This window comes from Phoca vitulina, unplaced genomic scaffold (genome assembly GCF_004348235.1).
Source record: "Phoca vitulina isolate PV1807 unplaced genomic scaffold, GSC_HSeal_1.0 scaffold35, whole genome shotgun sequence".
Classification (NCBI taxonomy): Eukaryota; Metazoa; Chordata; class Mammalia; order Carnivora; family Phocidae; genus Phoca; species Phoca vitulina.
Window position 1 is genome coordinate 14,497,382 of NW_022589738.1, and position 17,437 is coordinate 14,514,818.

Here is a 17,437-nt window from a genome sequence, read left to right on the forward strand (position 1 = left end):
GGAGGGAATCCCAGGACTTGAGGGGTGATCCTTTGGTGATATTGCTGGGAATTTTTTTTTTTTTTTTTTTGTTTTTTAACATATCCTCGCTTGGGTGTGAGAGCAGCCCGCAACTGGGAATCTCCAAGGACAAAGAACACAGATAAATGAGCCCCAAGAAAAGCCTACTCTCTTTAGCCAAGGATGGAGAAGAGGTTGGCTCTGCAGGACAGAACCCTTTTGATTGCATCCACCCTACTCCAGGGAAACACCATGAAAGAAGCCGACTTCTTCCCCCTCAGAGCCCTTTCCACCCTCCCAGCCCTGCCTGATGCAAACAACAGCGAGGAGGAGGCACTCTACTCCTGAGAGATCAGGAGCAGGATGACAAAGAGAAGAGAGCTGGGGAAGGGGGTCTTACAATCTATGTATGAAGTCCTTGGCACATCCGCAATAAACCCATGTATAAAACCAAACAGGATCAACACAGCAAGAGCTTTAAGACGACACTATGGTATGGAATACCTCCCAGGTTTCAGATTAGCAGTGCACAAGTGGGGCAGACCGGACTAGTACCGCAAAGGCTTTGGAAATGAACTTCAGCCCTAAAAGTGGGCCAGGATGTGTGTTCTGAATTTAATCAGGTTAGCTGCCTACTAAAATAGAAGATTTAAATAAGAATCATAGTCTCATAATATAACGATACTAAAAATGTCCAGCATACTGTCTAAAATTACTCTTCATGCCAAGAACCAGGAAAATCTCCAACTGAATGAGAAAAGACAACCAACAGATATCAACACAGAGAAGGCACAGATGTTAGACTCATCCAACTGGGATTTTTAAGCAGGTGCTATAAAAATGTTCCTAAAAGCAATTACGAATGGTTAAAAAAATGCTGACATTACCAAGTGCTAACAAGGACACAGAATTACTGGTTCTCTCGTACCCTGCTAGTGGGAAAGAAAAATCGTATAGCCACTCTGGAAAATGATTTAGCAGTTTTTATAAAGTTGAATATATACTTACCATGGGATTAAGCAATCCTACTCACAGGTTTTTACTTTGGAGAAATGAAAATCTGTATATAGATGTTTATAGCAGCCTTGTTTGTATTAGCCAAAAACTGGAAACAACCCAAGTGCTCTTCAAAAGGTGGATGGATAAACAAAGTCTTGTACACCCATACAGGGGAGTACTATTCAGTAATAAAAAGGAATGAACTACTGATCTACACAACAACTTGGATGGACCTCAAGGGTATTATGCTGAGTAAGAAAACCTAATCTGTGAAGTAATAACAAATATGTAGGTCTCTGACCCCGGTTCCTGACACTGAGCCCTAAAACCCTTTTAATAGGGCTGCTAGGAGAATCTTTTGTTCTAACATTTAGTCTTTGATCCCAGCTCCTGATGCACAGCTCCTAAAACCCTTGTAATTTCCTAAGTGATAAGAGCACTAGGAGCATCTTCTGTTCTAATATTTGGTCTTTGACTCTAGTTCCTGACAGAGTTCCTAAATCGCTTGGCATTACCTGAGTGACAGCAGTGTCTGTTTTAATGAGGTGATTCTTGGTGGGCTCCTGGATGGGGGCTGGTCACCAGAAAGACCAAGTCATGATTACAAGGTTGGAATGTTCAGCCCACCCTCCCATTTTCTAGAGAGGGGAGGGGGCTGGAAATAGAGTTAATGATCAATGCATGCCTACGTGATGAAGCCTTTGCAAAATTTCCCAAAGTATGGGGTTTGGAGAGCTTCTGGGTTGATGAACACATGTACATGTTGGGAGCGTGGTGTACCCCATCTTCCATGGAAACAGAAACTTCTGCGCTTGGGACCCTTCTAGACCTTCCTCTATGTATCTCTTCATCTGTATCCTTTACCATACTCTTTATCATAAAATAAACTGGTACACATAAGTGCTTCCCTCAGTTCTGTGAGCTGTTCTAGCAAACAATCAAACCCAAGGTTGGGGTGGGTTGGGTTATGGGAACCTCTAATTTGTAGCCAAGTCAGACAGAAGTCGTGGGTAACCTGGGGACCCACTACTTGCGATTGGCATCTGAAGTGGGGGACAGTCTTGTGGGACCAAGCCCTTAACCTGTGGGGTCTGCATTAATTTCAGTTAGTGTCAGAACTGAATTAAAATGTAGGACACCCAGCTGGTGTGAAGAGAATTGCTTGGTGTAAGGAAAAAACCCAGACACACCTGGTGTCAGAAGTGCTGTTGAGTGTGGTAGCTGTGTGAGAGGAAAAGAGAAACACCCTGGAGATGTCAGTTTCTCCTAAACAGTTACATACTGTATAATCCCATTTATATAATACTCTCAAAAGGACAAGAATTATAGTGATGGAGAATGGATCAGTGGTTCAGGGGTTAGGGTTAGAGGGAGGATGTGATTATTAAGGAGTAGCATGAAGGGTGACAGAACACTTCTATATCCTGATTATGGTGCTTATACACTTCCATACATGTGATAAAATTTCCTAGAAACACACACACACACACACATACACACACACATACACACACACACAAAAACTGGTGAAAATTGAATAAGGCCTGCAGTTAAGTGTTCCAGCGTCAATTTCCTAGTTATGGTCATATAACATATCATCACTGGGGGAAAGAATGGTGAAATGTACATGGGAATTTTGTACTGTTTTTGCCATTTCTTTTTCTAAATTTTTTGAAGATTTTATTTTTTATTTTTTAAGATTTTATTTGTAAGTAATCTCTACACCCAACATGGGGCTTGAACCCACAACCCTGAGATCAAGTGTTGCATGCTCTACTGACTGAGCTGGCCAGGTGCTCCTGTTTTGCCACTTCTTTGTGAGTCTAAAGTTATTTCAAAATAAAAAGTTTACAAGAAATCACTTCCACTCTACATGTGTGACTCTCCTGGGGGCTTCCTAATTCCAAATACCTAGAATCACTCACTGAGCCTCATCAGTTTTCCTTCCTTAAAATCTCAGTCTGTTTCTTTCCCACTTCCACATTTACTCCCTGGGTGCAGGCCCCTGTTACCTCCTGACTGGACAGCCATAGCTTTTACCGGCTGTCTTTGCCCCCAGTGCTTGCACCCCCAACAGACAACCTACTTGCACACAGAGTCCAAAGGAACTGTATGAGCTTTACTGCTTGTACTGTATCATCACTCAAAAGCTTGCAGTAGCTTTTTACCATCTACACCCTAATATCTAAAGTCCTTAATTTGGCATTCTGGACTGTAGGTATTCTTCCCTCAAACCAGAATTTCCAGTCTACTACTGCACGATCCTTCAAAGAGCTGACATTTGTACTATACTTATACTAGTTTGCTTCCTGTTCCTACCCCCGCCCTGAACACTTGGTGATGCTTTGCCTATGCTCCCCTGGACCTCTCTGGAGCTCCAGATGACCGTGATCTGGGCCCATACTTCTGTATTCATGTGATGCTTCTCCTCTGTGACTTCTTTGAGCTTGTTTCTGGGTGTTTATGTTGTATTAGTATCATCTGAAAACCCGTTTCGCAGCCTGACTATGCCTTTCTCTCTTTGGTGTGACGGATTTTTCCAAAATTCAAATTGACTAGCCTGATAGCAACACTCTTTTCATGTTTTATTCTAGTCAGTGTACATTAGGGTCTACATATGAAGGCTACAAAGAGTGTGAAAAGAGCTCAGTCATCTATAAGGAAAGTACAATTTTAGTCAGTCCTATTTTTGCTGGAATGAATATTCATAGCAAACACCACTAATTTAGATAAAGGCGTTAAACATAGTATAATTTAACAATCATAAGACATTCACATATTACTTGGTCTATTTACTCAAATTCTTTTTCGATATGACATGATTGAATAGGACATTTTCTTGTGGTTTTACCAAAGAAATAAATCTTTTTTTTTTCTTTTGACACCCAGTCATGGTATTATGACTTTGGGCACTCTTCACTATAAGGACGTTCACCATCTTATTTCTTCACTTTGCAGTTATGCAGGAGTTTTTCATATATAAACTATAGCTTAAATTTAGTCTTTACAAAATTAACACCAATTACATCCACAGCAATGATTCATGAGTATACATGGACAAGTATTTAACTATAAGAAGCCTGTTTGCAACAGTTAGATAACATTCTTATGGAATTCTTCCATCTCCAGATGGCACCTAAGCAGTGAAGGTAAATTGTAGTTCAGACATGGCACATGATTCTGAGCTCTAAATACCCTTCTGGAACTTCTTCATTTAAGTTACTGACATTTTCTGTCTGTTATCTTTCTGATGCCAGAAATCTATTATGTATTAAGCTCAGATTATTTAGAACGAGAACTACAATCACTGCAGGGAGAAGGGTTTCCAAAAATAAATGTTAATCAGGATACGCATGGTAATGAGAGCCAAATTTTCTAAAGGGTCTTAAAAATGACTAATATGGCTGCCATTTTCATTGTCCTTTGGCATTTAAACTAGCTTCTAATGAACAAAAGATCCCCATTATGGAGAAACTGAGACAGGCAAAGGAGAAATAGGAGTCCCCCCTACACTGGTCATTTCTGGGAGAAAAAAATACTAAGAATGTATCTAAGAATTGCTTACCTACTCTTTTCTGGGGGAAATCAGGAATAACTAGAACCAAATATTTTAAGCCAAGAATAACTAGAGCTGTGTATCGGAGGGTTGAATGCAGATTTGATAAGTAATATTCTTTTTTTTAAAAGATTTATTTATTTGAGAGAGAGGGAGGGAGGGAGGGGCAGAGGGAGAGGGAGAGAGAGTCTTGAGGAGACTCCACACTGTCCCACAAGCTCAGAGTCTGACGTGGGGCTTGATCTCACGACCCTGAGACCAGGACCTGAGCCGAAACCAAGAGCTGGATGCTTAACCTACTACACCACCCAGGCGCCCTGATAAGTAAAATTCTTGACGTAGACTCAGGATCCATTGGAATCTCAAAACTGTTCTCTAATATCATCATCCATGTCATTGCCACTAACATACATTATTAATCTACATTTTAACATATCTTATTATTTTTGCATAATTTCTAGGGAAGTAGCATGGTGTAATATAATGAACATTCATTTGTTTATTCATTAAATAGTAACTAATATTTATTGAGCACCTACTATATGCCAGATACTTTCTAGAGTGCTGGACGGAAGTGAACCGACAGCCCCAAATTCCCACTGTTCTGCAGCTTGTATTTTACAGAGGGTAAATAGACTACAAACAAGTAAAATATAGGTATGTCTTATGGTGACAAATGCTATGGAGAAAACTAAGGCAGGGAAGGGGGACTGGGAATACTGATGGCAGGGGGCATTCCTTCTCCCTAATTTTATTTTATTTTACTTATTTTTTTAAAAGATTTTATTTATTTATTTGACAGAGAGAGACACAGCGAGAGAGGGAACACAAGCAGGGGGAGTGGGAGAGGGAGAAGCAGGCTTCCAGCGGAGCAGGGAGCCCGATGCGGGGCTCAATCCCAGGACCCTGGGATCATGACCTGAGCCGAAGGCAGATGCTTAACGACTGAGCCACCCAGGTGCCCCTCCTTCTCCCTAATTTTAAACTGAGTGGACAGGAAAGCTCTTACTAAGAAGCTGACAGTTAAGCAAAGATCTGAAGGTGGTGAAGGAAGAAGCCATGACTATACCTGGAGAAGAGTGTTCTAGGCAAAGAGCATGATGAACACAGAGGCACTGAAGCCAGAATGTGCCTGCTGTCTGAGGAACCACAGTGAGGCCAATATGTGGGGAACAGACTAAGAGGAGAGTAGTAGGGGATGAAATCAGAGAGGTATTAGGGGGCGAGACTGCACACTGGGCTAAGAAAGAATCACTCTGGGGAGAGGCCTGGTCTGAAGATATAAATTCAGGACTCATCAGAGTACAAATAGCACTTAAGACCATTAAAACTAGATGAGGTCTCCAAGGGCTTGAGTGGAGACAGAGAAAAAGAGGAGCAAGGATGGGTACAGTCAACTTAGTTCTAAGAGTTTTGCTATCTACGGGAACAGAAACTGGAGGGGGTTGTGGGGTCAGGAGATGTGTGTGTGTGTAATAAAAACAAACGGTAGCATATTAGATTCAACAGAGCCAGAAAAGTGATGATGCAGGAAAGGGATGCTGGAGTGATGTCCCTGAGTAAGTAAAAGACAGAGGATCTCACATGCAAAGGAAAGCATTGTGGTAGGCGCAATTAAAATCCTGGTTGCACTACTGACAACTTGCTGGAATTACTGAACTGCAGAATGTCTTAACCAAATAGTGCTGTTTCACTCAAGTCCCAAGTTACATTTTCCTTAAAATTCACTCGCAAGATGGGATAGAGAAAGAATTTTAAAAATCGAGCTTCTTCCTAAAACAGTAAATCCGTATCTAGTTATCTACTGAAATAAAAATAATGTTATGACCCATACAGTCACATCCAAAGGAAAGATCACAACTTTGTGTCATAAACACAGCAATACTTCCCTTGTTCTTGTTGCACAGCTTTGGGACATGTGTCGGTGGAGAACAAACACGCCTTCCTCCCTGCTATGTTCTGCCTTAATCTGCCTCTGTTCCCTCTGATGGCTGAATGTCACTAGAATGGTATATTCTCTGCTCAGATATTTACAGAGGCTGTCCGGAAACAGCAAACAAGATGAACAAAACTGAAAAAAAGTGCACAGAAAAAAGGTGGGAAGAGTCGCCCTCTAGAGTAATACACTGCTGTCGCTGGAAGTGTTCACACGAAGCGTAGATGGCCACCTATGGGCTCCCGTACCTTAAGCCATGGGTGATTCAGTGCTTCATAAACAGTGATCCTTTCAGCTGGATCCAGCATCAGCATGCGACGGACTAGGTCTTTGGCACTTTCAGAGATATGGCTCCACTGCCTTGGATTCATCTGAAGAGAAGGAGAGGAAAATTCCATAGTTACCGTCCAGTGAGAAGTTAATATTCACTACGATGTAACATTCCTATGCTGTTTCAATGTGAATAAAATTCTCAAAGAACAGAAATCTGATTCTGAAGGCTTGCTTTCTAAGGAAGAGGACAGAGTCAAAAGTCTTTGGTGGTTGTTGCTCCCTCTATGAGATTTTCCATCAGTAAATATCCCTTACATATGTTCTTATTGTCACCTAAGTTATAATATTTTTAATAATTGAATAGAATGCTCATGACTGTAGTTTCTACCTTAGCTAAAGAGACTAGTATTCTGCTCTAAGAAAGGACTAAAATTAAATTTTTAAATTAAAAATTTTAAAGAAATTTTAAAACATTTTCTTTTTAAAAATTGGAATGTGCAGTAATTATGAAGTTATGCAAAGTTCTTAGTAGGATATTTTGGTCACTGTACCTCAATTTCAGTATTTAGGAACAAATATACTGTTACCACAGGCCCTACAAAATAGCCAAATCACTTGTATATTGTCTTCAGTGAAGTTACTTTTGTTCTTATAGAGATGAGAAAACCAAGTCACAAGGTCAATTGACTGAAGTCAAACAAATGAACAAAAACTATGAGTTGTTCAAAAGACATAAGACTTGTGAGAAAGTGGATCTGGGAGGAAAAGAGTAAGACGGCTCCTGGGAAAAAGGGTATGTTTGAGACCAGGAAGCAGAAAAAAGGGAAGGGATGCTTAGGGTTTGCAGTTGGGGAGGTCAGTGGGGACAGGCAGGGAGAGACGAGTAGGGTTTCATTCCTTATTTAATATCAAGAAGCCGACTGATTGGGTGAATTTATGTGAGCTGCCTGGTCCCAGGAGCTAGCGATGCCATGGCTTGAGCCAGAGGAGACCTAGGTCACCTTCTAAGGGAGAAAGATGGAGAATAAAGTCATCACAACTTAAAGCCAAATAAAATCACAGCTTGCATCACAGTACACAGGAATCATTATAGTTGGCCAAGGGTTAGCATTAGACACTTCGCTCTGGCTATTGTGAGGCTCTATACTTGTAGATGGGGAATGAAAAATGTTCCTTGTTCTTTTCCTAACAGGAAGAATTCCAAACAATAGTCACTTCTGCTTCTCAGATCTCTTAACTAAAGTGAGTGCCATATTGCCATCATCCTATTAAAATTGTGATCAACTGGTCCATTTGAAATCATGTAGATGGTTAGATGAGGCTTAGTCTTGTTCCCTCTTCCCCATCCTGGAGCTGATGTGCTCCTTAAAGTTGGAATGATCTGTCCTCGGGGAAAGGGGTTGAGAGGTCATCTGAAAGTGGTGGTAAGATTTCTGAGGTGAGTAGAGGTTGAGAAGTATATGCCCTCATCATATTTATGAGGGAGTCCGATCCAGGCTTTTCCTCTTCCTTTGGCTGAAAGAGTAGCTGAAATTAATCTGGGAGGTTGAGTTTATAAGGGGAACAAAACAGGACAACAGAACACTCTCACTTCTTTGTATACTAAATCCATGGGTGCTTCGACTCCTGATGTGGAGCTACCAACTGGCTATGCATAACAAAGAAGATGGCACTGCATCTTGTACATACTTTGAGAAATATATTTTTGTCTTTTATAAGAAAGTTCATTGATATTAAATGTTAGCATATATTCCAGGCAAATAGTAGTCTCAGATATCTACCTGAAAAGATCAAGTAAACTAGCAAATGAGAATAAAAAGTTAAAGGAAAATCACGTAAGACCAGCAGTAGTTGATAAACTATGACAGTTTTTAGAAGATGCCATCAAGATTTTCTTGAAAATACCCCCAGAGATCAAGGATTTTGCTCATAGTTCTTAAGAACCACTGGGGTGATGAAACTATATATATATATATATATTTTAAATGTTTTATTTATTTATTCATGAAAGTCAGAGAGAGAGAGAGAGGCAGAGGCAGAGGGAGAAGCAGGCTCCCCGCCTAGCAGGGAGCCCGATGCGGGAGGATGAAACTATATTTTTGAGGTTGGCTTCAAAATAATCTGGTAGTATGTGGAATATAGATAAAACCAGGTTGGCTAGATGTTGCTAAGTATTGAAGCTGGGGGTTCACTGTACTGTTATTTCTACTATTTTTGTTTGAAATTTTCAGTAACAAAAAAATGTAAAAATAAATGCTGACAGAATCACAGCACAGTATGTGTGTGTGTATATATACACAATATGTATGTATATATATATACATATACACACACACATATATGTAAGGCCCACCAGGTTTATCACTGATGGTAGAGATGGATCTATACTTCAAACGAAGCTGCTGAAAACGTGGGGCTTTTGTATAATAATAAAAAAAAAGCCGTGAATCCAAGTGAGAGGTAAGGCTAGCCAAGTAAAAGAGTAAATAAGTTATTAACCTCAAAGCTTCAAACCTTCAGGTGCAGAAATTATGATAGAGCTGTTACGTCCATCTGACTTACTATAATACTAAGAATGGGGGTTTAAAAATCATTTAATTTTTGGCATGTGTGAACGGTCCAAATTTCTTACAAGGAAACAAACAAAACTATCCAATGCTTTAAAAATAGAGAAAATCAAATACCAGAGGCCGTTGGAACAAAGCACATTGTCTTGGAAACCAGGAAGTCAGCAACTGAACTAACATAAAGGAAGATTCTATTATTAGCAAATATATAGCTCCAAAAGGCAGGTGGGAGATTTTAATATATGGTACCATGTCAGAAGTCGCTGGGAGGATAAAATGAGTTCATAGGAGTGCTTAGCACAGTTCCCGGCACATACTAAGTGCTATGTATGAGGCAGCTATCATTACTGCTCGCATTATTATTATGCTGGTGCATGGCTAATTGTGTTTGTTTTCCTATGTTAAGTACCTGTGATTTCACTTGGCCAAATTCGACCAGAAAGCCATGGCCACGCATTCCTCAGAGCCACTCACAAACTTCCAGGGATTCGAGGGGGAGGACTACTTACAAGCAGTTTCTGAGATATTTAGTTACCTTGGAAGGATTGATTTTATTCTCCAGTGGCCAACTGACTCTAAGAGAAGCAGAAAAACCTGTATTTCAAACATCTTTCTCTGTTAACAGAGTTTGTCCAACCAAAATAAGAGGTAAACCTGTAGGCCCTTATAAGCTGGTGATGCACAAGCCTAAAAATCAAAGTGTAACTCATTCTCACCTGCTCACCTCTACAAGTTTCCCTTATGGTTTCAAAGGACAAGGCCACAACCCCGAAGCTACTTCACCTTTCATTTCTCCCCCCTCCCTTTTCTTGAAGTCCCATATAAAATTCTAACATTAGGGAGGAAATGAAAAGAAAACTTAACAGGTCTCACAGTTTTGGAGTCTGGTGTTACCCGAACCTGTGTGTTTGGTTTTTATGTTGCCAGGCATGGCTGAAAATGAAACAGTGCTTCTCTTGAATAGAAAGTAGGGGTTTCAGTAACATGGGGCAGAAAAAGAATTTCCCCAACATAAGCTGTGCCGAGCTGGTATCCAGACACACACTCCCCCATGTTTCCCATATACAGCATTTGATTCTTCGGCCATACGGGATGGTATAGGGCCATGGAGTGTAAGAGCTGGGGCAGTGAGACCGACCTTAAGCTTATTTATTTCCAAGCATACCTTAGGTCTTTTTGGTATAGCCACTCATAGTGTCAGTGACGAATTTTTAATTTTTTAATAAGGAAAGTAATAATATACTAATCACAAGTCTGTGAATAGTCTGTGCTGTTTCCAATCCATGGTAGCCAAAGAAGAATAGGAATGTTTAAGTCACACCAAAATGGCTCTATATTATATTATGAGATGCAGTTGTGATCCCGGCCTTTCAGTTTATCCTGGAATGTAAGTGGCAAATTTTTCAGCTGTGCTAGCTGACTACGTAAACTGGAACAACATGCGTGGCAAAGCAAAACAAATAAAGGCGGATACTAACTATAAAATAAAGAATTACTAAATCACTGGGATGAAATTTCCATTTTCACTTTACAAATTAAGCAAAAAGCTTTAAAAATGAAGCCCTTTCCTCAAATTACACAAAGAAGGGCCAAAGAAGTTTATTTTCCAGCTGAGCCTGAAGAGGAGGTTTGGTCACCACACAGAGAATGGATACTTTTAAACCTGGGCTCACATCTGTTGTGAACACCTCACCCAGGGTAAAATAAAAGGTCAGATTCTATTATAATAAATTCCAAGGGTCATTCCAAATTCTTTCCCTGAACTAGAATTTTATTTGAAATAAGTAGGGCACCAGCCAATTTCTTCGACCTAGCCAAATGGGCAGTTTTGCTAGAATGTATTGATGGTAAAAGGACTGGCTTTGTGAATCTGAGGGCCCATGACTCCTGAACTGTTGACTTGAACGTACAGATACGGTATCAAAGAGGACTAAGGTCCCTGCTTTCTAGCCTAAACACAGGGTTGGGTTCCAAACACCTGGGACAGAGTTCGGCCATAGCACAGACAGAGGAGGAAGGCCATAGTTGTTTTAAAGCCAGTCTCCTGTCTTCTGCCTAGATGACAGCGCAGCTGATAGTGATTCTGAAATTTACTTGAGGCCCATACTGTCTCACAAGGCTAGGGGTTCAATGGTGTCAGCAAAGAACTTTTCTCTGACTGGGTAACTACATGACAATCAGGAAGTCCAGACAGTAACTTCATATTTTCCACAATAATTTAATCTCAATGTAAAAATAAAACGTTCATAAAATATTACCTTATATTTTCCTTTAATAATGCCTTCAAACAATCTTTCCTTGGTTCCATAAAAAGGCAAGCAACCACTTAGCAGGATAAAAAGGATCACGCCACAACCCCAGACATCTACAGGTTTTCCATAAGGCTCTCTTTTGACGACTTCTGGGGCCATAAAATGAGGTGTTCCAACACGTCCTACATTTAAAACAACAACATCAAGGAAAAATGTTTACATAAAATGGCCTTTTTTTTCTCATTTGAAAACTGAAAATAGAACAGTCTGAAGGAAAAGTTTAACAATATAAATATTCTCTTACTACCTCCTCCCTCCTCCATAAAATCAAAGGGGAAAAAAAAGTAGAAGGAAAAAAATTATCTAATCACTTCTTGAAAATACTGAGCCCAGGATAGATACTTTGTCTTCTTCCTCTTTTTTTATTTAAAGATTTTATTTTTAAGTCATTTCTACACCCAACATGGGGCTTGAACTCATAACCCTGAGATCAAGAGTCACATGCTCCACCACTGAGCCAGCCAAGCACCCCGGTACTTTGTCTTTCTAATACTGGTACTGCCTATTTCATTAAGCAGGGTGCATGGTACTTACCTATTTCTTGTTTAATGAAGTTGTTTAAATTTTCTAATTTTCACGTTTGAAAATCACTAAAAATATAGAGTAGGGGCAGGGGTGGGAGGGCAGGAGAAGACATCCACGGAGAAAAAGACTATTTTTGACTGCCAAATGGAAAATCTCAAAGTAAATCTAAAGCGGAGAACTTTTATTTGGAATATGACCCAGAATCTGAAATCCTGTTCAATTGATTTTAGGAATTGACTGTAGCAATTAAGAATGCTTAGTAATATTCTCTTCTATAGGATTTTTAAGATTTCTCTGAATGTTAACATTTGGCAGGAACGACAGCAGACACAGGACATAAACCAAAGCAAAGTCATGAAGCTCCTTTCATTCAATCCCCTTTGGCCTCCATCTTCTTTAAAGAGTTTTCTCCCACCCCCACCCAACAATGTTGGCTTTCAGGAAGGAGTCTGATAGCAGTTATTTGCACACTGGTAATCATCTCTACCTCAGTATCCCTAAGGGAGTCTTTTCTTCTACTGTAGAAGAAAGGCTGTGCCCTGCAGGGAAATAACCATGGAAGGGGCACTCCCCACCAGACTCGGCAGCTCGTCTTGTGGGCAGGCCCCAGCCTTCTCCCCCTTTCCTCCCTCCTTCCCCTACCCCTTTCTCTCTCATCATACTGAGTCCAAGGTAATTGTTACTTTGAAGACTGCGCAATACTTTACCTAGAGCTCAGAATCGTGGTTTAGAGTTTAAAAAAAAAAAAAAAGAAAAGAAAAGACCTTACAGATCTTCTAATCTAGCTAGAGAAAACATACCATAAGGTCCAGTTAGTGACTGTCAAAACTTGGTTGGGATGGCGAAGGATAAAGCAGCTCTTAGCTTGTGTACTGGGGATATTCCTTTGCTTTGGATCATTATGGTTCCTCTCTTCCCACATAATAGGTTAACTTTGGGGTTCAGAGAATGAAAATATTTTCATTTAAAATGTGCAGTAGACCAGTGAAAGCTGTACTGGTTAGAAGGGAAGATTTTTATTCCCCATTGCCCCATTTTGCTTCCTCTGGTAACACAAAGAAGCTCAAACGATGAGAGCTAAGCCTCGTACTTCATTAACAGCCTTGGTCAGAGTGGGGCCACTGGAGAATTTGCCTTGTGCTGATAGCAGGAGCTGGGAAAAGCAGGGCAAGAGATCAAGGTACCAGTGAGGGTGCGGGTACCATGGCACCAGTCTGGTACCTTCTTATGGGTGGGATGATATTTTGAAACTCAACTTGACTCCTACCACTTCCTACACAAGAAAGAGCCGAACAACTCAAAAAGGAGCTTCTCTCCATTTATCTGGATTGAAGACTACTCCATTCTGGAGAATTAGTGTTCATCCTTAAGGAACATACATGTCTTTTGGTTCAAGAATTTGCTCAGGGATGATGGAGGAAAGAATATATAGGAATGAGCTTTTTACAGTATTTTGTGCAGATCAGTCAAATGTAAAGGACTAGAGTTAACCTTTAATGTATACCAACCTCCCTGGACTCCTTGTTTGTGATAGCTTGACTTTTCCTTCTTTGTGGTCACTTGATTTTTATGACTTTGACTTCCTGTTCTTAGAATTTTGTGGTCAATTACCAAACCATATTAAATGTCACTGTGTATGACATACTTCAGATAATACATTTAAATATTTAAATATTAGACTTTGGGATAATATAGTAAGACCTTTCTACCTAGAACCTCAGGTAAGGAGTGGTTTTGAATAGCTAGGACTTGAATCTTTACACATCCAAAGCTTTTTAAATAATTTTGGATGGTTATCTTTCTACAATTTTCTGACTTCTTTTACACGAGATGCACATAACGCAACCTTTTCTTGATGACTCAAGATGACTGTCTTGTGGCTATCAATGAAAGAACTATGCTACAGAACAGAAAATGCCCTCAGGAACTTCATAGGTAAGCAAGGGTTGAGTTCTTCAGTATTAAAAGGGGGCTGTGCTTTCTACATTTTGGTATCTGCTCAACATACTTTTTCTGTCAGGCTTTTGTGTCTTTTCTCTCACTGTGCTTTCTCTAGCCTTGTCTTCTCCTAATTTGTTGCATAAAATCTGCTATTAACCAGAAACTGATTAGCAAGCAGGCTCTTTCATTTAGAAACAATTTCCCAAGTGCCTGCTTGGGTCCTAGACACAGTGGGAGGTGCTGTGGACATACAGAAGGATAAGCCGTGATGCCTCTTGTCCTCATAAAGCTCAGTCTTTGATATGATTACAAATCCCTGCATCAAATACTATATGGAGGTATGTAGCCCAGATAGTTACGGTAATATGGAAGAGAAGGAATAGGGTTACCTAACTTGGGATGGTGAAGATCAGCTTGCTTTTAAGAGGGGAGGTTTGTTAGCTCAGTCTCTCAGCCTTCAGGAGCAGTAAGAGTTAAATAGATACAGAAAATGACAAAAGGTATTCCAACCAGAGGGAGTAGCAGGTGCCAGGTATGAAGGCACATGAAGCCATAAAACTATGAAAAATGGCAGCATGCCAGCTTCAAAGAGTATGCTCTTAGATGCCCATTTGAGAGGCCCATGAATGGGTATTAAGGTAAAGAAATGTCTGGCTGCAAAAATAATTTTTTTTTGTAGGATCCTAGTTATCTTCTGCATAGGTGAGTTTTCCAAATAGTGGAATTTCAGGTAGGTTAAGTGCAAATACATGTAAGTGGTTTCTACTATATGGAACATATAAAGGAGAGAATTCTTTTCTATTTCTATTCTACTGAGTAATCAAAGATTCCAACTGACAGGAAAATAGCTTTCTGTTAATAAGCATTAGCAAATGAGCTAATATTAATGTAATTTCACAAGTACCTTAAACAATAAGAAAGCTTTCTCTAAGAGAAATCATTTATCCCTTGTCTACATATGTTGTATTTTTAAAGACACTATAATGCTTCAAGTAGTTATTTCAAGACTGGAAGGAAAGATACGTTAAGAAATGACATTCTGACCATCAGAAAGTATTTTAATTCTAGAAGCACTGAGAAAAATAAATTTTGTACAACTGACACACTGTAGGTTCAAAATCAGCTTTAAAAACATACAATTTAGGAGAAAGGCTCAAGGACTTTAGGAAAGTAGATTAACGTGGAGAAGATGTCTAGGTAAATCTAACGAATCTGTTTTTCCCCTTCAATTAAGATGCATGGTAAAATATGAAGCTGATACCACTTTGAATATTAACAGGATATGGATCCAGACAAAGAGAAACAAAGCCATTATATGTGGCCAGTATAGAACATATAAAAGGACTCTGTGTCATTTCATTTCATCCCATCAGTCTTGGGGATGTAATCATCAGAAGTTACTTGTTATAACTGTGTAGTCTTTTTTAGAAAAGATTTATTTATTTTTATTTGAGAGAGAGAGAAGCAGAGAATCCCAAGCAGACTCCCTGGTGACCGTGGAGCCTGATGTGGGGCTCGATCCCACGACCCTGAGATCACGACCTGAGCCAAAACCAAGTGTCAGATGCTTAACCGACTGAGCCACCCAGGCGCCCCTATAATTGTGTAGTCTTTACAGAGGGGTGATCTGTAAAAATATCAGATTTAAGAGAGTTAGTTTAATAGCAACAATTGTTTAAACACAACTTGGGAGTTGTAGTTAATTGCAAGATCAGTATGAGCCAGTGGTGTTATGTGGCTGTCCAAGAAGCTAATGCAATCTGGGGAGGCTGATAGAAATATAAGGCTCACAGCAAAAGAAGCAACAGTCCCAAGCTCCTGTGCGCTGGACTATACCTACAGTTGTGCTCAGTTTTGGCTCTGTCCTTTGCACACCATGAGAGTTTGCACCAGTTTATATGAGGAATGGCTAAATTAACCTAGGCAAGTTAATTTGGGTAAGACTGAGGGGTACACGATACTGTCTTTAAACATCTGAATGGTTCTCATGTGGAAGGAGGAAAATTGTTCAGTGTGGCTCCAAAAGTCACAATTAGCACCACTGGGTGGAAGTGATTAAGAAGACAGATTTCTGGGGGCGCCTGGGTGGCTCAGCCGTTAAGCGTCTGCCTTCGGCTCAGGTCATGATCTCAGGGTCCTGGGATCGAGCCCCACATCGGGCTCCCTGCTCAGTGGGAAGCCTGCTTCTCCCTCTCCCACTCGCCCTGCTTGTGTTCCCTCTCTCGCTGTGTCTCTGTCAAATAAATAAATAAAATCTTTAAAAAAAAAAAAAAGAAAAGAAGACAGATTTCTGTTCAATGTGAAGATGAATGTTTCAGGACTTAAGGAGCTTTCTAAAAATGGAAATACAGTCCTGGAACACAGTGAATTCTTTGCTATGTGAGGAATTAAACTAGAGCTCAACCTTTCGCTGGGAATTTTATGAAGGAATGCGATCATTGGTTATAAGCCTGGAGAAGTTAAGGCCCCCTTGGAATCCTGAGATTCAATGAGTCTATGATTAAATGATGTGCTACTACCTGATCCTATGATTAGTCCTTCTAATCACAGATGGAAGTTTTGAATTAGGAAAAAAAAAAATCAGTTTTTAAAACTATACTCAACTTGCAATTTTTCATATTATTGGAAATGATTAGCTTGAAGAAAATGCAAAATTAGAAGAAAATCTAGACATAATTTAATTTTAGAGGGCAATGTGATGAAATAACAATTTAAAGAATACAACTATGACTCCTGGCTCATTTTTCAGAAGATGGTCTATGTTAATGCTGCTTTGATGTGTTAGTAATAGTGTATTAAATTAAATGAAATATCCTGTGTAATGGATTATTGTTTTGATATTTATCATTTGTCAGGTATTTGAACTTAATATAAGTATTCATGGAAGATGACAGGTTCAAAAAGGTTCTGCTGGTATTTTTTATATTTTTCCTCTTTGTGAAGGCTGGCATTATCTGGAGATGGAAAATCAAAGGCATTGACTAGAAGACTGATAATTTGTAGACTGAAGAACTAAGTCATTTGCAAAGCTAAGGAACAGAACTAAAAACAGGGCAGCATTCTGAGCTGGAGTCTATTGAAGGGAATAAATAAAAACCCAAATTCCTGAATCTGGAATTAGCATCCACCTCTGCATGCTATTGGAGAAAATTTCTATTTTTAACTTTTATACTTTTTTTTCTGGCATGGGAATTTTCTAATTATGTTTTGCCTTGGCTAATAATAAAAATCAGTCTGCATTTACATCTGCTTGCTCTTCCCAAATACACAGATTGATGGCTTGAGCAGGACTCTTTCATAAATAAAAAGGGGAAAACAATATGAAATT

The 17,437-nt window shown here is 39.7% G+C and overlaps 1 protein-coding gene across 13 annotated transcripts in view; it reads right to left on the reverse strand.

Annotated features, from left to right (window-relative positions):
- Positions 1-17,437, reverse strand: part of CASK (calcium/calmodulin dependent serine protein kinase) — a 346,895-nt gene that overhangs the window by 117,579 nt on the left and 211,879 nt on the right. For all 13 annotated transcript variants that reach the window (XM_032426584.1, XM_032426582.1, XM_032426577.1 and 10 more), the window contains exons 7-8: positions 11,590-11,765; positions 6,740-6,862 (exon numbers count right to left, since the gene is read on the reverse strand). In XM_032426584.1, coding sequence (XP_032282475.1) covers positions 6,740-6,862; positions 11,590-11,765 — 299 coding nt within the window. The remainder of the gene's footprint in view (positions 1-6,739; positions 6,863-11,589; positions 11,766-17,437) is intronic.